General features: G+C 50.1%; 1 protein-coding gene across 1 annotated transcript; it reads right to left on the minus strand.

The window, feature by feature from the left end:
- Nucleotides 1-8086: 8086 nt before the first annotated feature.
- On the minus strand, nucleotides 8087-26006 carry LOC140700266 (apolipoprotein L3-like). The gene is made up of 5 exons (XM_072973440.1): nucleotides 25262-26006; nucleotides 24726-24840; nucleotides 16250-16357; nucleotides 13578-13698; nucleotides 8087-10534 (listed from the first exon to the last, which is right to left on the minus strand). The coding sequence occupies exons 3-5, from the start codon at nucleotides 16278-16280 to the stop codon at nucleotides 9676-9678; spliced, it is 1011 nt and encodes a 336-aa protein (XP_072829541.1). The 5' UTR covers nucleotides 16281-16357; nucleotides 24726-24840; nucleotides 25262-26006; the 3' UTR covers nucleotides 8087-9675.

Below are 26006 nucleotides of genomic sequence, written 5' to 3' on the forward strand. Positions count from 1 at the left end.
TGAAACGTGAAGGTAGCTTCGGGGAGGCTGTGTGCTGTCTGGCTGTCTCTCTCTGCCTCTCTGTTCAGGGCTGACGCGGTCTCCTACCTACAAAGAAGCCCTTCTGATCCAAAGCAGCCTGTGTGCCATGTATCAGTCCTGGGCCCCAGGCACTGGAGGGGAACATACCTGAGCTCAGCCCATGCCAGACATGAATGTGCTACCCCCAGGGGTTCCTGTGGGGCCTGTGAGAACCAGGGTCTGAGGGAAATGACTGGATGTGTGAGTGAGAGCCCAGAAGGCAAGCAGGAGGAGTGATGGAGGATTTGCTCCCTGAAATCCTGGAAGACAGGCCACTAAGGAAAGACAGTGAGGCACTCAGAGACCAGCTGGGCACGACAATGAACAAAGAAAGGCTGAGTGAATCAGTGAGTATTTATTGATCCAAGAGCTATAGAACAGAAGGTGGGGACAGCCAGAGGCATCTCACGTATCTTGTCGTGCACCACCCCCAGCTGATGAAGAAACTGCAGCTCAGGGAGGCTGAGCCTCTTGTCCCCAAGCTAGTTGACCTCCTGGACACATCCCAAAGCTCCTTGTCCAGTTACTGGCATCTGGATTCATTTTTCTTTCCTTCTTTCTTTTATTTTGTTTTGTTTGGTTTGCTTCGATTTTTCATATCAACCTCTATTCCAACACAGCATTTGATGTTTCACAGGAACTTCATTGGTCTCTCAGTGCACCCTGGTCCCAAAGGGCACCTGGCAACTTGACAAATACTCCACCTTCTGGGGTGTCGTCACCACCATCATCATCATCATACTGAAGACATCACTGCCCAATACAGATAAACCTGCTGGAAGTCATAAGGAATTTGTTACGGAAACTATACGCCAGACAAATAACCAGCCGAACTCGGAGGGATGGAGTACGCAGATGTATTATGCTGGTGGGATCAGAAGGGCTTCTGCTCTGATACTCTGAGGACCTGCAAGACTTGTGCATGAGGTTTTATAGGGTTAATTACAAGCTTGGGGTATCAGCCAATAGGCCTGGAACAGCATTAGTAGCATCATTATCACAGAGCAGAGGCAGGGAGGCAGCAAACCAACATTCCAAGGCCAGATATGTCTCTCTGAAAATCCAGCTGGCTAACAAAAAATACATGAGCAGGGAGTCAGCAAACTGACCCTTATTAACTTAGATTTACAAGTCAGCCCAGGAGAACTCAGATCGGTCATCTGACCCTTGTTAAACTTAGGTTTATGAGTTAGGCCCCACCTAGCTTTTCCGTCTTATGCCCTCCTCTTGATGCTTTCACGGCCCTTGTTGGAGTGAGCATCATCACTCACCCATTGCAGGGGCTAATATTTGAATGCTGTCATCTAGAGTTTCAGAGCCTCTATCCACTCACTGACAAAGTAGTCAGGAAGTTTAGGATACAGGGCCCATACAGCAGAGCTGCAAAAATTGGGAGCAAGGGATTTAGGAACGGTGCCAGCCAGGAGGTCCAGCCGCAGGGGCCTGTCCACGGGCCCTTGTCTAAAATATGTTTCCTCTTTTCCACTCAGTCCTGTAACCCTTGAACCATCCCTCTGACCATTCCTGATTGATTGGCATAAAAACAGCACTCTTCAGTAAGGAAGAGGCACAGTCCTCCCTCTCCGGCTGTCAGCAGCCCCAGACCCCTCCTGTTTGTGAGACCACCTCGGCCAGAGAGTCACTCTGATTTTGCAGAGCTCCCAGGGTTTCTGCTATTCATTGGAGATCCTGGCCTAACTCACCTTTAAGCTGGTAATAGTAATAAGAGGATGAGGCTATGCCACAGATTCCTGTGCCCAGCCCTGCTGCCACTCCGAGCCCCACTAGCAAGGGGATTGAGGGTGTTAGTGTCAGTAACATCAGCCTTACGATCATCTTAGGCATGATGCTGCGGTGATGGCACCAGCTATAAAATAGCTATCAGGCTCCTATGGCTTATATCCCAGTCAGGAGGGGTGGTGCTGGCCAGCCCCGCTGCTAATACACAGGCTACAAGGAAAAGAGGCAAACAAGGAAAGAGGCAAAGGAGCACAAGGGAAATACTTTTAACAGTTTCGTTGAGCTTTCGTCAAGTTTCGTCCGTGCGTCGACTAGCCAGCCTCCGGGTGTGGCTAGAGCAGGGCTCGAGGATATTTCTCTGGTCCCTCTTGATCTTGATCTTGAGCAGGTCTCCCGGGTCGCTCTCAATTTTCCAGGGACCCTCTGTCTGAAGTGAAGTCACTCTCTGAACCCTGGAGTGGGGGATCCAAAGGATGATTCCTACATCTTTAAAAGCGTCCCTGAGCTTTGACGCCGGGATGCTGTGTGCAGGTTCCAGCGGATGCTCAGTGTCTTTGCCACTTGCTGTACAATCTCCGCCACGAAGGCGGGTTCGTTGTTGGACCCAGTGGAGGTAGGCATTTCAAACCGAGTGATGACACGCTTGAGGAGAGCCTTTGCTACCTCTCTTGCTTTCTCTGTCCTCGTTGGGATAGGCTTCTACCTACCTGTGAAGGTGCAGGTGAAAACCAGCAGGTACTTATATCCCTTACTGGGCCTAAGTTCAGTAAAGTCCACTTCTAAACCTTTGAAGGGAGCAAATCCACATCTTGTACTCCCGTTGGCCCAGTGGGCCCTTGTTTTGGACTGGTTTGAGCACAGAGTAAGTAGTGTTGGGAGACTGATGCGCACAGGGAAGGAAAACGAGAAATCAGGAAATACCGCTTTAGGAGGGCCTCCAAACCCGTTTTTCCCACGTGTGTGGATTTGTGTTGTTGTTGGACTATGTGATAAGCTAGTCTTTCTGGGATGAAACCCTTCCATCCGTCATGATCCACCATCCGTCCTTTCCTTCCTTCCCTTGTTCGGCCTGTGCCCACGTGTTTTCATCGTGGCTGTATTCTGGGGCAGTGGGGAGCTCTGGCGCTGCCATAACTTTAATTACTGAGTGTTCCCAGGCTGCTGTCTCTCTTGGCTTTTGATCAGCCAGCCTGTTCCTCTGGCCCACAGGGTCATATCCTTTTTGGTGTCCCTTACAGTGAATAACAGCCTCTTCCTTTGGATCCCATACTGCCTCCCGTAACTGTAAAATTTATTCTTTTTTTTGATTTCCTTTCTCCCAGCAGTCAAAAGTCCTCTGTCCTTATAGATGGCTCCTTGTACATGCAAGGATGCAAATGCATATTTGGAATTGGTGTATATATTGACTCAGTTTCCTTTCCCTTTCTTTAGTGCCTGGACCAGTGCCCAGATCTCTGCTCGCTGAGCAGACCATCCTGGGGGAAGGGACTCTGCCTTTATTACCTCTCGGGTTGTTGTTACAGCATAACCTGCTCGCCGTTGTCCACCCTGCATGTAACTGCTGCCGTCTGTGAAGACTTCCAGGTCTGGGTTTTGCAGGGGCTTGTCGCTTAGATCAGGCCTGCTCGCATACACTCCTTCGACGATTTCTTCTCAGTCGTGGTCAGACTGCCCTTCCCCCTCAGGCAAATATGTGTCTGGGTTTAAGGTTTGCACAGTCTCGAAACAACTCTTGGATTTTCACATAGAAGCCCCTGCTAGTGGGTCATCCTTGTGTTAGTTATCCATTTGTAACCTGGGCCGTTCATCAGGGCCACCACAGAATGGGGCACTTTTACATTTGAAGTCTGTCCCAGTGTGAGTTTGTCTGTCTCGTTGACCAGGAGGGCTGTGGCAGCGAGGCCCCACAGACAGTGTGGCGATCCTGATGCCACAGAGTCCAGTGTTTTGGACACATAGGCCACAGGGTGATGCCATGGCCCCACATTCTGAGTCAGGACTCCAAGAGAGGTTTCATGTCTTTCATGTACAAACAGCTTACACTTTCGCGTTACATCAGGTAAGCCTAGTGCCGGGGCTTGGGTTAGCCGTTCCTTTAATTGCCTAAAGGCATTTTCTTGTTCAGTTTCCCATTTGAGAGTTTCCTTTCCTGAACCAGCAGTTGCTTCATAGAGGAGCTTGGCTATTCTTGAAAACCCGGGGATCCAGAGCTGGCAGAAGCCAGCTGTGCCCAGGAACTCTGGCACTTTCTTTTCATCTCCGGTCTGGGTACGGTGCAAATAACTTGTTTTCATTCTGGTCCGGGGGCTCGGTGTCCCTCTGAGATAATAAACCCCAGGTATTTGACTGTCTTTGTGCACATTTGGGCCTTTTCCTATGAGACCTTGTACCCAGTTGTTTGGAGTAACCCCAGGAGGGCCCAAGTTCCTCTCCAACAGCCCTCTTCACTGGGGCTGGCTGACAGCAAGTCATCCACATACTGCAGCAGAGTACAGTTCAATGTCCCCCAAGGGAATTTTACAAGATCTGCGGCTAGTGCCTCTCCGAACAGGGTGGGCGAGTTTTGAAAGCCTTGGGGGAGACATGTCCATGTCAGTTGAGTTTTCCCTCTTGTATGGGGTTTCCCCCATTCAAATGCGAATGTGGGCTGGCTCACAGGTGAGAGTCAAAGACAGAAGATAGTGTCTTTAAGGTCATGCACGAAAACCATTTGACATCTGCTGGAATGAGGCCTGGAGGAGTATACGGATTTGGGACTGCTGGATGCATTGTAGTGATTACTTCACTTACTTTTCATAAGTCCTGAACTGGCCTATAGTCTGTTCCTTCACCAGGAGCAACAGTGTGTTCCAAGGAGATCTGCAGTCGGTTAGGATCCCCTCTTGTCGGAGGCGCTGTATATGCTTGTGGATTCCTAGGTGGGCCTCTCGAGGCATGGGGTATGGCTTCTGTCTGACCGGGCTGGCTCCAGGTTTTAGGTCAGTCACCAGTGGTGCCTGATCATGTGCCAAGCCTGGCAGCTCGTTCTCAGCCCAGACTAATGGAAACTCTTCCAGGAGTTTGTTAGGATTTTCCTGGAGTTCTCTGCTGTCATACAGACACCACTCTTCTTCTCGGGGAACTGAGATGGCTAGAATCATAGACTCTCCCCGTAGGGTCAGATGTGCCTTTTTCCCGGGGACAAAGTTAATTTGTGCCCCCAATTTATATAGAAGGTCTCTTCTGAGCAGTGGTCTCAGGCATTCAGGCAAGTATAAAAATTCTTCTGTCACTAGATGGTCCCCTACTTGACAGGATCGTGATTGGCAGAAATGGCAGGCAGTCGAATCCCCAGTAGCCCCATAATAGTCACCTTTTTCTTGGAAAGGGGGGCTACAGGTTGGGTCACCACAGAATATTCTGCTCCTGAGTGCACCATAAAAGTCATTGGTTGGCCCCCCATAAACATCTTGACCTTGGGCTCCCGGGGCCCCGGGGGCCGGGAGCCCGGTCTCTCCTATTGTGAGTCGACCCCAGCCAGTCCGATGCGATTACTGGCTGGTGGCTCCACCTGAAAAGTAGGGCTTTTGGGGGGCTTTCTTCTCACCCTCTCTGTTTGGGCACTCGTTCTTCCAGTGTCCTGTCTCCCGGCAGTATGCGCACTGGTCTCGGCCCAGGGCATCCAAGGTCGCGGTCCCCTCTTCCGGGGAGGTGCAGGATTCTGGCTGAAGCTTGTTTTCCCCACTGCTGCTGCAAGGAGCACCGCTTTCTGCTTCATTCGCTGGTCTGCCTCTCGTTGGGCTTCCCGGGTTTGGTTTATAAAAGCCTTGTTTGCTGCTTCCAGCAGCTGTGTAGTGTTCATCCCTGCGAATCCATCCACTTTTTTTTGGAGTTTCCGGCGTATGTCTTGGCACGACTGGGCTACGAAGGCAGCGTTGACCATCAGCTGGTTTCCTTGGGCCTCAGGATCTAAAGGACTGTAGACTCGGAATGCTTCACGTAGTCTCTCATAGAAGTCAGTGTGGGTTCCGCTTGGCCTCTGGGTCACCCTGGTCGTTCTAGACATGTAAGTCGGCATCTAGACTCCTGCTCTTAGCCCCTGTAGGATGGCCTCCCGGTGCTCACGGGGTGCGTCTCTTCCTTCTTGGGTGTTAAAGTCCCAGTCTGGTCTGGGGTCAGGGGCCCGTGTCATGGCCCACCCCTCAACACCCAGTGTGTCCCCAGGGGCTCGGCCCTGCAGCCATGTTCGTGCTTCAGAGAGAATGCGTTTCCTCTCCTCCGTATTGAGAAGAGTCAGGAGCAGCTGGCGAACATCTTCCCTGGTGGGCCGGTGAGAATGGAAAATAAACTCTACGAGGTCAATCAGCCTGCAGTTTTTCAGAGCAGGAAGGAGCATGATGGCGCCAAATGAGAAGGTCTGTAGTGCTAAAGGGTTGGTAGCAGAGTATGGGGTGATCGGGCTGAGCAGTCCCGTCCTCCCCAACTTGCTGTGGCCCTTGTGTCCCCTGCAGCGGCACTTGGAGGGCCGGGGGTGCTGGCCTCCTGGCTTGTGCTGAGTGGAGTCTCCTTCCTACCGGCTCAGGCTGGGGGCTGGGCTCTGCCTCTGCATCCTCAGGCTGGGGAGGTGGTGACACAGAGGGTGGCGGTGTCTCCAGTGGGACCGGAGGTGTCAGTGCCCTGGGGGCATACAGAGGGGACAGGCACAAATCGTCCTCTGTGTCTCCCTGGAAAATAAGCTTTTCTCTGTCTTTTTGGGACCAGCTGAGCTGCTAATATCTTGCATTGTCCAGGTCCATTTGAGCAGAACCGAATCCATGGGGGTAGAGTCTGGGCGATATTCAGCCAGGAGTGAATGTAAGGGAATTGATCTGGGTGGCCTGGGGTTCCTGAGATGATTCGATAGACTGCTCGCACTGTTGCTAGGTCCAGGGTTCCTCCTGAGGGCCACCCGACTCCAAAGGCCGGCCATTCAAGCTCACACAAAGTGCGGAGCCTGCCAGGGGTCATTTGAACTCTATAGTCTCCTGAGAACCCCTTTTTGCAATTCTTAATCATGCAGCGTAGGGTGGTAAGTTTCGGCTACAAGCCTCCCATTCTGTCAGGATGTTTAAGGATAATAGATCTGTTGCTTTGGGTGTTTCAGAAGGTAGCCTTTATATCTTTTCCTTCTTCACTCCTCAAAACAGCGGAGTTCCCAGAGAGACCGCTCTCTTGCTGGCTCTGAGTCATTTGAAGGCTAATTTGTTCAGGGAGTCTGGGTTCCAGTCACAGCTGATGTTCTGGAGCCCAAGGCCTCAAGCCGTTGCAGGGTCTTCCTCACTTAATCCTCTCTATGTCCTGAACTAACATACGGAGGGTGTGGGACTGACGCCCGAAGGCAAAGCTAATGGGCTAGAAAGGGGACTTCAAAGGCCGGGCGAGCCCAGTCCTGAAGAAATGTGTCTTCTAAACTCAAGTCCTGGGGGTCTGAGGCTGGGCAAAAGGGGCGCTGCTTGAGTCGGTTCAGTAGGGGAACAATAAGTCTCCGGTGTTCTGTCACAGGGCCAGGTAGGAGACTTTCTCAAAGAAATAGCATCCTAGCCTCCACGGGCACAGGGGGCGTTGACTCATTGGCTGTTTTATGTCCCTTTCCCTCCCAGTATAGCCACCCTGTGCCGGTGTCGCAGACAAGACAAGGGAGGGTTTTCGCTGCATCTGCCTGGCCGCTCCCCTCACAGGGACGAAGGTGCCTCTGAGCTTTGGCGGGTCAGTGTGAGGCGCTGACTCTGATCAGGCCCGTGAGTGACCGACACCGCCCTGAGCCGTATGAGGTCACCACGGAACCGCAGGTTGGGACTCACTCCAACTCCGTAGCAGAATCCTGTGGAGCTTCAGACTCGAGCCTGATCGCGTGCTTCACAGGCCGCTCATTCACTCACACACACACACACAGAGGTCAACAGCAGTCCTCCCGCCAATCCCAGTATCCTGCTTCCTGTGGGAGGGGATCCGCCTCCTCCTCTGTCCACTGGGACAGGACCTGATTCCTCCCGGGGAATCCTACCTTGTCCGACGGCCACCTGGTGAGTCTGTCTGTCCCTCCAAGGTCGTAGCCCAGCCACCCAGGGGACCGAGCTGCTGTCATGAAAGTGAACCCGGAATGCCATCGGGTGGCGCCACCTCATTTGCTGCTGGAGTCCCATCCCCCAGTCAGCCAAAACCACCAGTCCAGCGGCTCAAGGGTCCAGTATGATTGAATCTCACTGGGCCCTCCAGAAATATTACAGAAATGACAGACCAGCCAAGAAACAAGCACCGCTCAGAGGGCTGGAGCACTCAGATTTATTACGCCGGCGGACTTAGAGGGGCTTCTGCTCTGAAGCTCTGAGCACCTCCAAGACATGCGCATGAGGTTTTATAAGGTTAATTACAAGCTTGGGGCATTTGGCCAATAGGCATGGAACAGCTTTAGTAGCATCAATTTCATAAAAGCAGAGGCAGGAAGACAGCAAACCAACATTTCAAGGCCACATATGTCCCTCTGGAAATCCAGCTGGCTAGCAAAAAACATGAGCAGGGAATCAGCAAACCGATCCTTATTAACTTAAATTTGCGACTTAGCCCAGGAGAACTCAGATCAGCAATCCAACACTTGTTACACTTAGATTTACAACTAGGCATAGTCCGGCTTTTCCTTCTCATAATCAAGAAATCACTGCCGAATTCAGATAAACCCTCTGGAAGGCAAAGGTGAATTGATGCTTGAATAGGAGGGCAGGAGACCCTCCAACCAGGGAAGACTCTCTTCCGGCAGGGACATCACACCCCGGGAGGGGTGGTAGAGGAGACAATGCCACCTCTCCCACAATCCAACAGTCCCAACTCTTTGATTTTCTCCCATTTGCAACTCTTTTGCTTTTGCAGCCTTCTCCTTGCTTGTTCCTCCAGCCTCTCTCTTTCTTTAGTGCTGCGTCCAGCACACCTTGGGACCGTGTCTGAGAAATGGCTATGCAAGACTTAAGAGTCAAAGAGAGAAAATAAAGAAGCAAAGATGGGACCGGAGGACTCAAGATCTCATGGATAGAGATTGCCGAAAGCCTGCTCAACATCATATTTATTAGGACTATACAGCTTGGAAAAAAACGCGATCAGAGTGCTGGGGCTTTAGATATCCCATGGGATAAGCGCTCAGTTCTGCTTGCTGGTTAACTGATTAATTTCAGGCCTCTCCCCTCGAGGAACAATCACCCTCCTGGGGTATGCAACATTTCTCCATCTATCCTGTTATTGCCTGCACGGCATCTCAAGTCAGCAAATATTTCCCCTGGGTCAAACCACACACTTTCAGGCCACAACAGAGTTTTGTTCATGGATGATCTGGCTTTCCAGGACCATCCATTGTTTCATCCTAAGGAAACACCTGCCCTCTTTGGTGCCCTTATGGTCAATCTCACGATTGCTCCCCCCAAAATGTCTTTAGCATAATACATGCTATATGTCATCTGTTGCATATAACATTAAAACAAAGCAAGCATGTGCATTGTAAGGAAAAAAGTGTGAATATAATATTTTAAACTCATCGAAATTTAGGTGTGGTCTGTTTTCCAGCAGGTTGTTTCCCAGCCCTTCAGGCCCCTGGTGTCTTCTTTGTCCACAAGACATGGTTTCTCCCTTTCCCTCCCTCACTCGTCCCCCCTCCACCCTTATTCCAGGCTCCAGGCTCCGTCCTTGTCTTTCCCCATCTGCCACCTGCATGAATCCCTGGCCGGCTGCGCTCAGACCCAGCGATGCCAAATTCCTTCACACCCAGGTCCAAAGGTTTTAGTTGGCTCACTTTTTCCCTATAAAAAAGCTACCTCTGCATCTTAGCGTCACATGTGTCCCTGCTGGTGGTGGAGGGGAGGGTGGATTTGGACTCTAACTCAGACTCTCATAGATCCTGGTCAGCGCATCCAGCTTCCTCTCCAGCTCCCTGGCCCACTGCCTTAGACTTTTACCTACTTCTGTCTTTGCCCCCTCATGCAAGTGCTTTGACTCTTTCACCATGAGGATCAAATCCACCAGGAGGAAGGCACCTGCAGTGACCCCACCAGCAACCCGGGCTCCTTTGCTCATTGCCAGAGCTGTACCTTTAAGAATTTGGTGGACCTGCCTGCCGCTTTGTAAAGATATTTGCCCAGTGGTCAGAGAGGCAGTGAGACTATTCAGGAAGCCAGGGTTGGCTCTGATCAGCTCGATGGCATGTATAATCCTTTCAATGCATTGCATGGCTTCTGTGAGTTTCTCTTCTGTGGAAACAATTTGGGGCCCGCTCTCCTGTAGAACTTCCTTGACCACTTTCCATTTCTTGATGGCAGATATCAAGCAAATGGCTTCAGTTTCTGCTGATGACCTGCTGACGTGATCCACGACACTAGTGGTCACACTGGTCACAGCAGCTGCAGCCCCCAGCCCTAACCCAGTTGCCGAGAGTGCCAGGCTGACCCCCGCTGTCACAGGGGCCAAAGCCAGGCCAATAATGGTCAGGAGGCCAGACGCAGCACCAGCAGAGGTGGCTGCCACCTGGGAGATGGTGCAGCCCTTGTGAACCTTGTCCACCTTGTCTGCAAGTGCACAGAGCTTTCCTATGCTTTCCTCATACTTCTGTTTCACCCGAGGAAACCTCTTCAAAAACCTCTCCTTATCCAGCGGGTCTATTTCAAGCATGTCTTGATCTTTCAGGAGCAATTCTGCATTCAGCTCATTCAGGTATTCACGCAGTGCATCTGCCTCTTCCCTGTAAAAGTGAAGGTCAAGGGATTAAGAAGGCAGTTTGGGTAATCTCTGTAAAATAGGCTCAAAAAGATTCATCCTGCATAAATCACAGAGATTTTACTATAAACCAAAGAGAAAAGATTTTCACAAATATAAATTTTTCTGTTGACAATAAACACGTTCTGTACATTGTAGAGGCTCCATTAACTTGTTCAAAGAGTGAGTAAAAAAGCACATATCACCTTAGGATACTCTTAGTGGAAGATACTTGGTAAGACACCGTGTGACTCAGAGGCGGGTCAACACCGTCACCTCCAAGGTGCTTGTAGAGCGGGAGCTCGGCAGATAAACAAACAGAGGTGGGACTGGAGCAGAGAAGCCTTCATTCAGAGATGTTTAGGGTGCAGTAGGGAATCAACCTGCTTTTGCCCTTGGCTAAGGACGTGATTCCTAAGCCCCTAGAATGGTCTGGCTGATAGGAGTGCCCTGCTTTGCCTGTGCTTCTGGCCACTGGACAGTCTGCCAGGGTGATGGGTGATGGGCCTCTGGGTCATGTGGTGATAGTCCTGACCTCTGCTCTGGAGCAACAGGACACAAGGGCACTGATCAGACCTCTACGAGGGGCTGGAGACAAAAGTCAGATATGCAGGCAGCATGTGATTGAGCCCCAGGAGGACCCTGTGCCCTGAGGCTCAGGGGGCTCGAGACTCTCTCCTTGACCAAACTTTGGTCAGGCCCTTCTGAGTCCTCTTCTCAACCAGGCCTCCACCTTCCCCTTCCCTGTCCTGTCCCCGATGGCCCCCATCACTTAGTCTTAGAAAGAACTCTGCTAAATCCATGTAGTGAGACTCCCCCACTCTGAGCTCTGATTGCCTTTGATAACTGATCAAGTTCCTCATCTCCCACCTTTGATGCATCCGTCCTTGACCTGCCTTTAGTGAGAATCCTGTTAGGAAAGTTTAAGAGAAATCCCCTCCCCTTGGTGTCTCCTCTCAGTAATTTTCTCTCCACCACCCCTCACTCTGCTCCTTGGCTGTAAACCCCCAGTGTCTGTGCTGTGTTCGGGCTTGAGCCCAGTGTGTCTGCTCTACAGCAATGGGCTCCACACCTGTCACCACTGTCCTGAATGCTGCCTGCCTCATCATATTAAAGACTATCAGGACCATTTTTTAAAACACTGTGTGCATCCCTGGTTGGCAGTGCCCCACGTGCACTGACACACCGACCACAGGACAGTAATGCGCCCTGAGGACAAGAGAAGCTTCATGTTTGAAACCCTCCCAGACTCTGCCCTGTGGCTTCTGGGAACCTGCATCCTTCCCTGTAGTGAACCGGACCTGGGAGTGTGCCAGCGGTCAGGGAGTTCTGTGCATCCTTCTTGGGAATTCTCCAGCTGAGAGTGGTTTGGGGCATCCTTCAAGTTTGCCATCACTGTCAAGTGTAAGGACGTTCTGGGGACTGTGCACTCAGACTTTGCAGTTTCACTTACACTGAGAACTTAGAATTTGTTTTAAGATGCAAAACTCACAGCTAGAAAGGACCCTAGCGTTCACTGCCCCTGACCTATGCTCCCTTCCACCTCATGCCCTTGGCCTACCCAGTTGAAGGTCACTGGGTCCATCCACATCCCCAACTGATTGGGAAGCAGGAGAGAGGCTATTAACCCGGGGTCCCCTTGGACTCAGGAGCCCACCTCACTGACTCCTGACCCAGCACCCTGTACCCTTGAGCTCACAGGTTTCACCACCTAAACTCACAACCTAGCTGGTAACACGTTCACATATCTGCACACCAAGGTCATGTGCAACTCTTTGGACCCTCTAAAAGATTCAAAGATGTTAAGTAACATCGTTACGAATTGCTAAGCCTGAAAGGCCTGTATTTGACAAGCTGGTGGAGGAAGTGTTTTCCTGTTGTGTGGGACAGGAGGGCTGCCTCAGACTTCCACAAATTACACAAAGTTGGCAGCTACTCATTCTGACAGTGGAATCGTCACTAAAGCTCACTGGATTCAGACGGATCAGGCTACTCTATTTAGACTAGAAGTGGGTCCCTCATGGCAGTGGAGACCCCTGGCCCCCAGCAGGGTGTGGAGGACACAGTCACCTTGGGCCCTCTATGCCCAGCACCAGGGGATCAAGTCAGGGCGGGAAGAAGTATCCCCTCTCCCACTCACGGCACCTCTGCCAGCATCACAGCCCTCTCAGTTTTGCGTCCTAGGGGCCACTCCCCTCACTCTGGTCCTGGCCCCGCTGCCCACGCCTTCCTACTTGTCCTACGACCTGGACCCTCTTCTGCACCCGAGCCCTGGCTCTGTCCTTTGTCCAGGCCTCCCTGGACATTTGCACAAGATGCCTGCAATTGGTTCCCCACCAGTGACCCAGCGCTTCACTCTAAGGCCATCACCAGTCCACCAGGTTGAACTGCTTTTCCCTTTGTACAGATGACAAATCTGAGATTCAGGACATCAGCCCAGTGACCCAGAGCTGTGCCGCTTTAGAGCCAGGACCCAACCCAGCTCCATCTAATTCCCTCCTAGCCTCCCTGCCCTAGGGGCCCCAGGTCCTGCCTTATCTGATACACAGGCTCCAGCCAGAAACCCCAGGAAGCCAACTGACAGTGTCAGCAATTTTCTAACTCATCCCAAAGGGAGTCCTGCTTGCTCCTCCTCTCTAGGGACATGACCCTTGGCCCCAGTCTCTTCCCAACAAGTTATTTCAATGTTAAATTGAGCACCTACTACGTTTCAGCCATTATGCTAAGCACTTGGCATGTATTATGTCAGTTTCCTCACAATAAAATTGAACAGATGAAGAAACCAAGGCAGAGAGTAGTTAAGTAACTTGTATGAGGTCGATAATCTGCCCCTTCCTTGCAGTTTCATCTCTTCTCAACCTGAGGCCGTTCACTGCCCGCAGATGACATGAATAAAAGATTCCTCATGGATTATTGAGAAGGAACATCCTTCATCCCAACCCTAGAATACTGCCTGGAGGAGGTGTGCTTGCCAGGAGGAAACTAGCTGAGGGAGGAAAGTTTACATGACATCCCTGGAGCAAGGTCACCTGGACAAGTTGTCCTCAGCCACAATTCTGTTTAGGACTTCAGTCAGCAGGCGAAGCAGTTCCTCTCTGCTCAGTATGTCCCGGAGAGATTCTACAACAGCCTCAAACAAGCTCTCAGTGTCTAGATGGGAAGAAAGGAACAAAAGATTAGGAGAAATTGTGGTGGGACATAAATGGTATTGAGTATAAAGTGGTTACAGTCCATCTTCCTGAGCAGCGCTCCCCTGGGGAACTGTTGATGGGGCCACTCAGTGCTATGTGTAGACCTGGATCCCCCAATTCACATGTGCAAACTCTGATCCCCTAAGTGACTGTATTTAAAGGTAGGACCTTTAAGGAGGGAATTATGGTTAAAAGAGGTCATAAGTGTGGGGCCCTAATCTAATATGATGGTGTCCACATGGGATGAAGGAGAGATGCCAGTCCCCCATCTGTCTCTCTCTCCGCACTGAGGGAAAGCTGTGTGAGAGCAGGACCAGAAGGCAGCACCGAGGAATGAGGGGTCAACAGAAACCAACCCTGCCAGGTCCTCGATCTTGGACTTCCAGCCTCCAGACCTAATTATCTAATCTCTGGCATTTAGATGAGTTTAGGAATTAAAATTTTTTAATCCTTTAGGAAGAGAATTAATACAGGGCACATAAGTGATATTAATTATAATTTACAGCAGTGTCTGGGAAGCAGCTATAAAGAAATGCATTCATACTGTAACAGGGAAACCAATAAACATACACATTACATGATACAGAGAATGTAATGATTATAAAGGGCCTCAGGTCAGCACAGGGCAAGATTATTTTCCAAATCAGTTACGAAAACATGTGTGGTTTTCAGGGATTTGGAGGTTATGCAATTGCTGATAACAGACTGGGGACTAGTACGTGTTTACACGTGGCCTGCGACAGGATGGAAAATGCGCTTCGAGTCACATTCCCACAAAGAGTCATTATCCCTACTACGCAGAAGAAGAAAGTGGGACCAGACAGGGTAATGACCGCCGAAGGCCAGCACGCAGAAAGCCCAGAGGTTGAAAGTCTCGGGGATTCTTCTGACATTACTTTGAAGCCTCCTTACATTTTAAACCCCCCTGTGATGTCTGCATTCTCTCCTACAGCGTATCTGTGGGGACTCTTTGCAACCCGTTTGTGGTGGTGAGCACAGTGCAGTGGATACACAAGTAGAAATATGTCGTACACATGAAACTTATGTAATCTTATAAATAGATGTAACTTCAATTAAAAAAAAAATTTCAGATTCCAGAGCATTGACTAAAAGTACCAGGTGACAGACTCCTCTCGCGAGTCACAGTCTCAAGGATGGATGAAGAGGGGTTTCCTCAGATGCATGAGGGGCAGTACCTCAGCTCTGAGCCTGTGATCCATCCCTGTCACCTCTCTCTCCCCCAGGCTGGTCCCAGGGGACACAGCTCCCACTGGCTCCAATCAGCCCAGCTGGCCCGTTTATACACAGAAGATGGTCTTGATTCTGAGGAGAGCTGATCCTCAGGGCTCCCGCAGCCCGGCCTCCCTCACGGGCCCCAGAGTCTGCTGCGGGCCATCTGGCTTCTAATCTGTGCCCCCCCTTATGTTTATACTTGGCCACTTTGCTGTCCTGGACAGCACTCTGTCCTGGGACAGAGTGATTTGGTTGTTTAGCAATGCAGTGATGGGGGCAAGGTGGTCCTTAGAAAACAGGAATCAAGGAAACACAGTGATGATTACGGTGCGTGGAGAGTTACTCTTTTCTCTTTCCTGCGTCACTAAGGGTGAAAGGAAACCAGGGCTTCCGAGGGGGGAGCTCCCAGCACTAAATCTGTGTTGATTGATTGGGGTGAGGCGGGTGGGGAAATGCCTGAGCGCCTGGGTGTCTGCAGGGGTATCTGAGGGTAAAGGAATCGCTACTGCCTGAGGCAGTTCCACCTGGTGAACAGGTGCCCTAAGGGAACCTTGGGGGTGGGGGGTGAGAATTCTGGGGTGCAGAGAGGCCCTACCTGGGACACACAGGGACAGCAACAACACTCAGGAGGACCTGCTCCGGGGCAGGCACTGGCCGAGCCACAGTCTTACGTTATATTTGATCCTCAGAACAACATGAGGGAATATCATTCCCGTTTTACAGGGGAGGTCAGGGACAGCGTTCCAGGTCACACAGGTGGCAGGTGGCAAAGGCCAGCCTGGGGTTCTATTCTGGGTCCGCTCACCCTGGCAGAGCAGTGGGGCTGGCAGCAGATTTGGAGGAAAGGGTTTCAACTGGTAAGAGCCCAGTGTCTAGGAGCAGGAGGATTCTGGAGAAAGGGAGGGGGCGGAGAAGCCTCTAGGGTTGCTGGTCTATCTCCTCTCTGTGCACCACCCTGCCTTTGGCACATCCCTTGCTACTGTCACCCCCCTTCCCAGGGCTTCCCCTGCCCTACTCCTGAGCTTCTGCTGTGTGGTGGGGAAGGGAGGGAGGGAGGGAGTAACTTGGCCATGGGCCCTGAGGAAAAGGCCCACAAGGAGCCTGAGGGGACAAACTCTATGGTGAGTGGGAATCCCCTTGGCCCATTCTGGGGCCTCGAGGACACTTGTCAACCCCTTCTTGGGTCTTGATTCCTCTGTAGGTTAACTCAGCCTGGAGACACCGCCCTCACACTAGGGCACAAGGAGGTAGCAGGCAGAGAAGGGGCAGCTGAGTACCTGGGCAGTGAAGAAGGCCTACTGACGTCATGGTGGCAGCAGCAGGTGTCAGGGTCCTCCCTGCAGCTCACCGATCTGCCTCAGGCTGGAAGGAGGTGTGGCTTCACCCTTGGGCAAGAGAAGACAGATTGTGGACTGGAACATGAGTGAGCTCTGGCAACAGGGAGCAGCGAAGGGACAGGTCTCTGTCTACTCCCCCATGATGGCCACCAGCGCCACAGTGGACTCAACCCAACGTCTTTCTCTGTCTACTGGGCTGTGCTGGTGGCTCTTCAGGGAAAGTTCCTCACATCATGCAGCTCCCTCCCAGCCAAGTCAGAGTCCTGTTGTCCTGGTGGGGCCCAAGGAGAGGTTATTCAGACAATAGATGGGCACCTGGGAAGTTGTAGAAGCAATAAAGCTAAACACAGACGGAAAGATAGGAAGGAAATACTCTGCAAATTACGTGAGGGTGGGAGCAGCTGTGGTAACTACTTGGTAATAGTTAATATTGCTCCAGGGTCTATGACGCGCAGAACTGAGGAAACTCACTTAAACTTAGCTTAGCCCAAGTTTTCCCTCTGGTGCTGCAGCCTGAGCATGGACCCAAGGCTTTCTGACCCAGATCCCCCAGTTACGATGACTGTGCTCTACTCCCTTTAATGACCGACAACATTTATTCATGGATATATGCTTATTGGTAAATGACTCTTCTCATTCCAAAATTGTCTTTTTTATATAAACTTACTTTACTGAGATATAAATTACCTGCAGCAAAGGGCACAAGTCTTCAGGGTACACCTGGATTAGATTTACCTATGTTAATTCTGTAACCAGCAGCCACATCAAGAAATCAAGCATCCCAGCAGCTCCTCAAAATTCTCCTGCTTCTTCTTCCTGGTCAATACTTGGCCACCCGACGGCACCCACCACGCTCAGCTCTATCATACCGGATTAACTTGCCTGTGTATAATTTTATACAAATGGGATCACACAGTGTATTCTACTTGATGAATGGATCACATTTTATTGAACTATTCTCTGAATAGATATTTGAGGTGCTTCAATTTGGGGGTTATTATAAATAAAACTGCCATGAAAATACCTGTACAGATTTTTTTGTGGACTTGTGCACTGTTTGTGTTGGATATTTCCCTGGAAGTGGACTTGATAGCTCACGAGGTACCTACAACACTGGAGCTCACACTGGTAGACAGTTTTCCAAAGCGGTTGTGCTTACTGCTTTCTGCATCTCCGAGCTATTTCAACAGTTACGCTGTGTGTTAGTTTTCATGTGTCTGTATCCCAGTTCCCTGTGAGCTCCTTGAGCAGAGGTTCGTATGTGATCAATACATAGATAAGAGATATAATTAAATAATTATAGTACATATGAGAAAAAATTGAAATGCATTCATACAGCATGGTGGGGGAGAGGGGGTTAGGAATCTCATTTTTACAACTTGCTTTTGTTAAATTGATGTGTAGTCGATTTACAATGTTAGCTTCCCAAGTACAGCAAAGAGGTTCAGTTATACATACATATAAATATATGTCCATATTTTCAGATTCTTTTCCATTAAGAGAAGAGAGAAGGGGGCAGGGCACAGCCACTCAAGGAATGACAGCAACAAAAATGGTGGAAGATTCACCTCCTACATTGACTTGAGGATTAAGAGGTTTAACTTCTAGCTGACCCTGATCTTCATTATGTGCTCATTGTAACAGCATAATCAAATAACATGCCTGCAAGCGCCATGACAGCCCCAAGGCTAACCGCAAAAGGCCAAAGAATGGGCGGTGGCCCAGTCCCTAGGAATCCCAGCCCCTTCCTCAGGGAAGTTGGATTGATTCCACCTGTAGGCGTGTGAAGCTACTGAGACCATAAAAAGTGACAACACCATGCCTAGTGGCCCTTGGCGCTCTCTCTCCCCTTTGGAGTTGGCCCGCACTCTGTCTGCGGAGTGTGTGCCTTCTTTTACTTTAGCCTGAGCACCCAATTCCCTCATCTCTTTCCTTGCCTTTCTCTTGCCTTACACTCCGTGCAGTACATAGCTCTCTAAACAACTCTACATTTACTCAACGGTGGATCGCACTTGAATTCTTTCCTGCACGAAGCCAAGGACCCACACGTGGTCGGACTTGGCCCCCCTCATGTCCCAATCTGATTTTCTGCATCAATTATACCTTAGGAGTTTGGGATTAATAGAAACACGTTACTAAGTATATAATAGATAAACAACAGGGACCTTCTCTACAGCATAGGGAATAGTATTCATTTTTTTGTAAGAAAAGATATCCACAATTTTGTCTTGCACCCTGTGCTCAAGTTCCCCTCTGGAAAAATTTCCTGGTGCTACAGTTTTCCAAAGCCCATGCCCTCCTTGCTTTGCAAGGTCCTTCATATCACAAGGGCCTGGGGTCCCACTGGGCCCAGGTGCAATTCCTGAGGTCCCGCCCTGAGCTGCTGAGCTCCACTGAGGGTGCCCGGTGCTATCTGCTGTCCTCCCCTAACTGTTGTAGCTTCGGTTTCTAATTGTATAGGTAAGTAATAGTGCAAAGGACACTCTTCTTGTATAAAACTTTGCCTGCATTTGAGATTATTTCTTTAAGCTATTTCTAGAAATAGAATGACTGGGTCAGAGGGTTGGACATCTAAAGATGTTTCATTTAAAGATACTTATGCTAAAAATTTGTGCAAATTTTTATTCACATTCAAAATATGTGATACTGTCCATTATTTGTCTCGCCAGTTCTCAGTAGTTTGTTGTTTTTATTTTTTAAAGCAGCTCTTTATATAGAGAGAAGTTTTTGTTTCTGTTTGTGACTGTCTTCCCTTGGAAGGTGAGGAAAGAAAGCAAATGTTGATGACATTTTGGCACTTTTCCAAGAAGGCAAAAGGAGAGTTCTCAACTACCCCTCCTGATCCCTGACTGAAATGAGGGTAAAGGTCCTGACAGGTGTAATGAGAGCCCAGGATAAGGCTGGCTGTGTTTGTGGTCTTTGCTCTGCACCGCTCCCTCCCCTGGAAGGCCTCCCCCTCCTCACCACCTGACAGGTTACCTGTCCTGGAGGCCCCGCCCCCAGGCCCCGCCCCCTGCTGCTCTCCCTGCTCCCCTTGCAGGTTGTGCTTTCCTAGAAGTGGTTCATTTTGTGTTGAGTTTCTCCACTGCACCTCCTGCTCCAGGGCCTCCGGGGCACATTCTGGGGCACAGCCTGGCAAAAATATGGGGCGTGGGACCCAGTACTTAGACAGGAAGCAACCAGCTCCTCCATGACACAGCACAACCCCTGTCTTACTTCAGTTAACTAATCCCAGTTGTTTTCCTTGTGTATCTTGATGAAAAGCTCTTTCTGGCAGAGAACAGATAACACTGGTACAGATGTGACACAACTGCCTCACAGAATAGACTTTTGGGAGCTCTATCATAATTCTGAGTGTTTGCATTTACAGGAATCTCCCAGTTTCCAAAAGATCACTGAACTGAAAGCCCTACATGCTCTTAGCTCTAAGCCAACTAGGGTTACAAAAGGTTTCCAGGTTCAGTCTGTCCAATGTCAGGTAGCAGGAAGCACCTGTATTTCCTCATGTCTCCTTACTCCTGCCATGATATTTTTATAGGAGGAGAAAGAGGAGGCGAGAATTGTGGGAAAACATGGGTCCCGCTGAAGTCTGAATAACGCCCAAGCCTTGAGCAACACATTCCCAAAGCTCTGCTCCTCCAGGGAGGCCAGGCCTGGTCTGGGTGTCCAACCAGAATACCTCCAGCCCCTTCTCACTGGGTCCCCTAACTTATGCCCGGGACTTTGTGCGGAGGAGGGTGGGGTCACTTCCTGTCTGCACAGGAGGCTCCTTTGAAGGCACAAAAAAGGTTGTGTTGCTTTTTGACTGTGGTAGTTTCTTGTTAAATATATCCTGCTTGAAGGAGAGGAAGAAGAGAAAGCTGGAGAAAGGGAGCATAGGGGAGGAGGAGGGGGAGTAAGAAGAAGAAGAAGCAAAATGCTTCTAAGCAATCAACAGTCAGTCCTAAAGGGATCTAAGTGTAAGCCAGAAAGAAAAAAACTACCAACATATGGGATGAAATGTCAAAAATAACATTCCTTTGAAACAAATAAAGAATAACTAAATAGTAATAATAATATTCCTTTGAGAAAATCTTTCTACTCAAGAGAGAAATACCAGAACCCATAGAAGAAAGTCCAAGCTATTTGACATAAAAATGAAAAAATGCAAAAGATGCCATGAACCACATCCGAATATGATGCGAGACCAGGAGGTACTGTTGACAATACTTGCAGTAGATGGAGCGGAAACTCCACTCCACACAGAGAGCCAATAAATCCACGTGAAACACTGAAACCAATTTTTAAAAAATGGGGACCTTTGAGAAAGTGGAGTAAATTGTTGGGCTTCACCATTTTGTTTTTCCCTGCAGAAAATACACTTTGTCCATTGAGGATATGTTTGCGTCGCTCTTATGTACAAGTGTGCCGGCTACCAGAAATCCCCTTGCACTGGCATGACTTTATGTGGACTGTGGGTTGCAGAACTTAATTGAATATCCTTATGAGTCATGGCCTGGTTATCATAACTGGCCCCTGATAAGCATACATTGAAGCCCAAGGGTCCAAGGACTGGATAAACAGTCTCACAGCCGCACTACTGGATGGGGCCAAGACGCGAAGCGACGTGTGGATTAAGCAGGCCTTCACTCAGAGACATGAGGTGAGATCACCCACTTTGGAGACCCCAAAGATCTAATGACTATACAATCAGACTCTGCTTGACCCCCAGGACCACAACAGATGTCACCCAGGACCGCTACAGCTCCAGTGTCAGGGTCGAGGCCAAAATCTGGTCCAAGGCAATTTCAGTCACTGTGAAGGCAATGCCAACTCAGTGGGATAGTCACCTGAAAATTGCTCAGGAAAGTGTGTGGCAGATGCCACCAGCATCACCTGGTGGGGACTGGAAGGGTCAGCAGGAAGAGGCACAGGGCCACTGCCCCAACTGACCCCAGTCCCACCCCATCTCTCCATCCCGTGGGGAGGTGTGTGTGGCTCCGACATGCTGGACATTAGGAGTTGTGTGTTCCAGAGCAGGGACCCACCTCCACCTGCCTGTTGTCCCTTTGAAGAAGGACACTGGGAATTGGTAGGAAGCTTCCAACTGAGCACGTGACAATGGGGACATTAGAGGTCATCCCAGCGGCTAGCAGAGACAGGCACCTCAGGCGGCAGAGCACAGGGAATTGCCCTCCACGCTGACCTCAGGGGTGACGTCACGGGAACGGGTCTCAGCCCCTCGTTGCCAGGCTGCCAGCATCACTCACTGGACAGTCCTATTGGTCTCTTGTCAGGGGGGAAAATCGGGCCCTGAGTGAGTTATCTGTTGCAACCACAGGAAGGTTCAGAGGTAAGGCTAAAAATGACAAATACAATCAGCCCATCATTGTAATACTTTTATGTTGAAGTCAAGACAAATATGTGTTCATTTCCGTGTACTGCTAATGTTGAAGAGAAGCGGCCGCATCCTCAGTGGTAACAGCAGATTTCGGATTCTAACTTACAACAGGGAATGGAGTAACTGATTTGGATGAGCGACTTTACACTGAAAGGCACTCAGCTAGTTACTAGGATGGTGTAAATGAGCTTTTCCCAGAGAGAAGAGCCTCAAGGTCATCAGACCCCAAACCAGGAGGGCGAGGGGTGGGGGTTGGTGGAGAGGAGGCTGTGACAGCCACACCAGCGGGCATCTCCGGGATGTATGCAGGGGCGGCCACCAACCTGTATCCTCCTGGCAGTTAGGACACTGAAGAGTTCCTCGTCTGATGTCCCAGTTGTGCCTAAACACGGCCTTAAAAATAACAGCATCCAGTCTCTGGGGCAAACAGTATGACAGCGCCTCAAACAATTAAATACAGAACTGCCATGTGATCCAGCAATTCCTCTTCCGGGTTTAGACCCCAGAGATAGGAAAAGAGAACCTTTTTTTTTTCTTTTTAAAGGCATTTTGTTTTCTGTCTAGGAGGTAATTAGGTTTATTTATTCACTTAATGGGGGCAGAGAGGACTGAACCCAGGACCTCACCCATGCCACGCACACGCTCCCCCACTGAGCTGTACCCTCCACACTGAAACCAGAGTCTTCAACAGAAACTTGTAACTAGTGTTTCTGGCAGCATTGTTCACAAAAGCTAAAAGTTAGAAGCAACCCTAATATCTATCAATGGATGAAGAAGAAAAACTGCGGTCTATACATACAGTGGAATATGATTCACATGAAAAATAAAGGGAATGCGAACATGTGCTACAACGTGGGGGAAAATGAAGAACATTACGCTCAGTGAAAGGAAACAGCCACTAAAGACAAAGACCATATGAGTCTCCAAGTATGAGGCACCCAGGTTAAACCAAGTCCTAGAGACTAAAGGTAGGAAAAAACAAAACTAGAAAGGGAGTTCCCAGGGGCTGTGGGAAGTGGGAGGGTGTGAGTATTTTGGGGACAAAGTCTCAGTTTTACAAGACGAAAGGGCCGTGGAGCTATGGATGGCGGTGATGGTGGCACAACCTTCTGAATGTATTTACCCCGCAGCTGCACACTTTGAAACTGCTAAGGTGGTAAATGAGAGGTCACACATATCTTACTACATTAACCAAGGAATTTGGAAAAAGAAGCCAGTCATAGCTCACGGTGGAAAAGAATGCGACAATGAATATATGTATGTTCATGTATAACTGAACAATTGCCCGTTACACTAGGAACTGACCCAACATTGTAAACTCACTCTAACTCAACAACAAAATAAAAGAAGCCGCTCATACAGGGACAAACACGGAATCCTCTCAAACACGGTCCATACAGTACCAGGTTCCTGAGGTCGGGGAGGGCAGTGGTGCTTCCCAGGGATGGAGGGCATAGGGATGGGGAGTTAGTGTTTCACGGGGACAGAGCTTCAGGTTTGGGAGATGTAAACATTCTGTGACTGCATGGTGGTGCTAGGCTCCCAAGAATGCGAATGCCCTAAATGTCACTGAACTGGACACTTAAAAAAGGTGAAATGTGAAATTTTATTTCGTATATTTTACCACAACTACATTTGAAAAAGTAAATCCTTAAAACACAGCCTTTGGGGAAAACCGCAACAGCACCTGAACCCTTTACCATCTGAAAGCATCTTCACACCCAGGACCGCATTTGCTGCAGCGGCCCTGAGATGGGAACAGCTACTGTCCTCTGCTTCACGAGGGGAGACTCAGATTCAGACCTGCCCCAGCCCTGGGAAGCTGGGATGGGCTCTGATTCTGATTCTGCTCTGTTGTGTGGACTTTGCCATTTCTCCAGAGGGAGAGAAATCCTGAAACCCTAGAGTATTCCCTAAATCCTCTCTGTTAGCTAGTTAGTAAAGAAAAGGGCGCACTCAGCAGAAGCATGAATGTCCATGTTAAAAATAAAGATTAAACGCCCCCCGCCCTGGGACGCCCGTGCTGGTCCTCCCTGGGAGATGGGCCTCCCTTCCCAGGTACCAAGTGCACAGTGACTCGCTGTGGATGGGCTGCTCTGATCTGTTTTGTGAAACCTGGGTGGAATGTCTGTCTGAGTTGGTTGATATTCTTTGTTCAGACAAGACGTAAAACTTTGCTGAAAACCATGCTTCTCCAGAGCGCTTGCTCAGAGCTCCCTGAGAGGCTGCCTTCTGTGGAGTAGTTCTCAGTCTGGCTGAAAGAAAACTCTTTTCTCTTCCTATTATATGTCCTTTACTGATTATTCACATTGACACAAGTCTACAGATGGGAATTCTGTCCTAAGACTGCAAAACGGGAAACGTGCTGTGAGAATGTGCAGGGGCCCTCGCCCTTCCTCCCTCCGGGCCTCCTTCCCTCACAGCCCACCTCCCACAGCTCCCACCTCACGCAGTCCTGAGGGAGCGCCCGGGGCGCCCGGGAAGGCAAAGCCCCGCTGACTGCCTTCTTGGTCCCCTGTCCTCCGAACTCAGGCCTCTGTCCCCCCAACCCCGGGCACTGAGCAGGCCCTCAGAGACAGGGTGGGGGAAAGACCTTGATTTCTTGTATCTCAGAATTAATCTTTGGCCCCTTGAGCCTCTATGCATTGCCCCGGGGGTGGCCTCGCTGTGGCCTGGCCACAAAGACAAAGGACTCTGACTCCCCCTCCTCCACATTCTCTGCTTCCTCCAAATTTCCCCAAGGACTGAGCCCTCAACATCCACCTCCCTTCAGGGTCACAGCTCACGTCTCAGCCACCTGAGCAGTTGTCGCCCTCCCTCTGCTCTGTTTTTGGTACAGGGGGCGGGAGGAAGACGTCAGACCCTCCTGCCTCCACATCCAGGCTCTGCCCTGCTTACCCGGTGGTCCTGGGCCCCTCACCTCCTCTCCCTCAGATTCCATTTCCTTGTTCTCTCAAAACACTGACAATCAGTGAGTGACCAGCACCCTCTTCTCAGAGAGTCGTGCTGAGGATGGGGAGACGGGGGTCTGCTTACCCAGGAGTCTCACTCTGGCTGAGTGTGAACCAGACCCAGACGTTCCCAGCTGCGCGGATCCAGTCACCAGCTGTGTAATAAGCAGACACAGCGTCCTCGGGGCCCAGATATATCTCTAAAATCGAAAGGGAAAGTGAAAGTGCTGGATCCTGAGTTGCTCACAGGACAGACTAAGCCCACCAGGCCCCACCCGAGGCTACGGCCTCCATCCCCGCTGACTGCTTAGAAAAACAACCCCAGAACTGACGTTCCAGATCCTTCTAGCTTCAGTCCATCCTGCCTCCATCTCTGCAAAGGGCCACATGCCACCAACAGACTGGAAGGCCCTGGGCAAATCACTCCTTGAACTCACCAGCTTCCTCCCAGTCCCCTCTACCATCTCCAGCCCCCACACTCCTCAGCCCGCCTGCTTTATACATCTTCGTGCCACCAGCACTTGGCACAGTCCCCGAACATACCGGAGGCTCACTGCGCACCTGTCATGTTGCTGCTGCTAAATGCCACGCTCATGCGATTCACGCTAAGCGTTTACTCACTCAGGTCTTTCTGCCAGAACACCTGCTCCTACAGCTGGAAAAGTGCGGGGAGCCGCTCGTGACGGAGGGCTGCCGAGCACAAAACTTGGGCGTAAAACCCCAAAGTGCAGGGCGCCAGGCTCTGAGATTGAGGCTGCCGAGCACAAAGGTTGGGCCTAAACTCCCACAGTGCGGGGCGCCCGGCTCAAAGGTCAACTGAGTCAGAACAATCTCTGCCCCGCCACACCTTTTACTAAAGAATGCACCAGGTGCGCTAATGCCTGAGGAAATATCCTTGAGCTACTAAGTCACAAAGGACCTTCAGAGGGAGAGATACAATCGGCACACAAATCAGTAATCTTTTTAGAGAACAATCACCTGAGCTAAATATATACGAGTCACGATGTTAGCCTAGAGGAACAATGTCTTAGCTTATCATCTTGGTTCCAGGAACTCTTAATCTTAGTTTTACAAGAACTGTAAACAATAATGATGTCTGTAACAATATACAAGTTAATGGTTTTAGTACACGCCTTAAAACAATACCTTTGCCTACAGGCAGGAATGTATGAGCTAATGGGTTAAAATCATATAAATTGACTGCAAGAAATAAACTCGTCGTCCACTCTTGACCTAGCGTCTTGCGGGCTAGAGTGAGACCCTCTCAACCCCAACTTGTCTTGTCTTGCTGTCTCTTTGTTACGTCTTTCCTTTTCTCAGTCCTGCAGCACAGATTTCTGGACCTGATCGATTGTCGGCTGGCTCC

Source organism: Vicugna pacos, chromosome 12, assembly GCF_048564905.1.
Source record: "Vicugna pacos chromosome 12, VicPac4, whole genome shotgun sequence".
In the NCBI taxonomy this organism is placed as follows: Eukaryota; Metazoa; Chordata; class Mammalia; order Artiodactyla; family Camelidae; genus Vicugna; species Vicugna pacos.

Bases quoted from the DNA above. Each gene is read 5' to 3' on its own strand.
- LOC140700266 (XM_072973440.1), bottom strand. From the start codon at position 16,280: ATGACGTCAGTAGGCCTTCTTCACTGCCCAG. The intron at 13,699-16,249 runs GTACTCAGCTGC...CTTCCCATCTAG, and splicing joins AGGCCTTCTTCACTGCCCAG to ACACTGAGAGCTTGTTTGAG. The intron at 10,535-13,577 runs GTGACCTTGCTC...TCACTTTTACAG, and splicing joins GCTGAGGACAACTTGTCCAG to GGAAGAGGCAGATGCACTGC.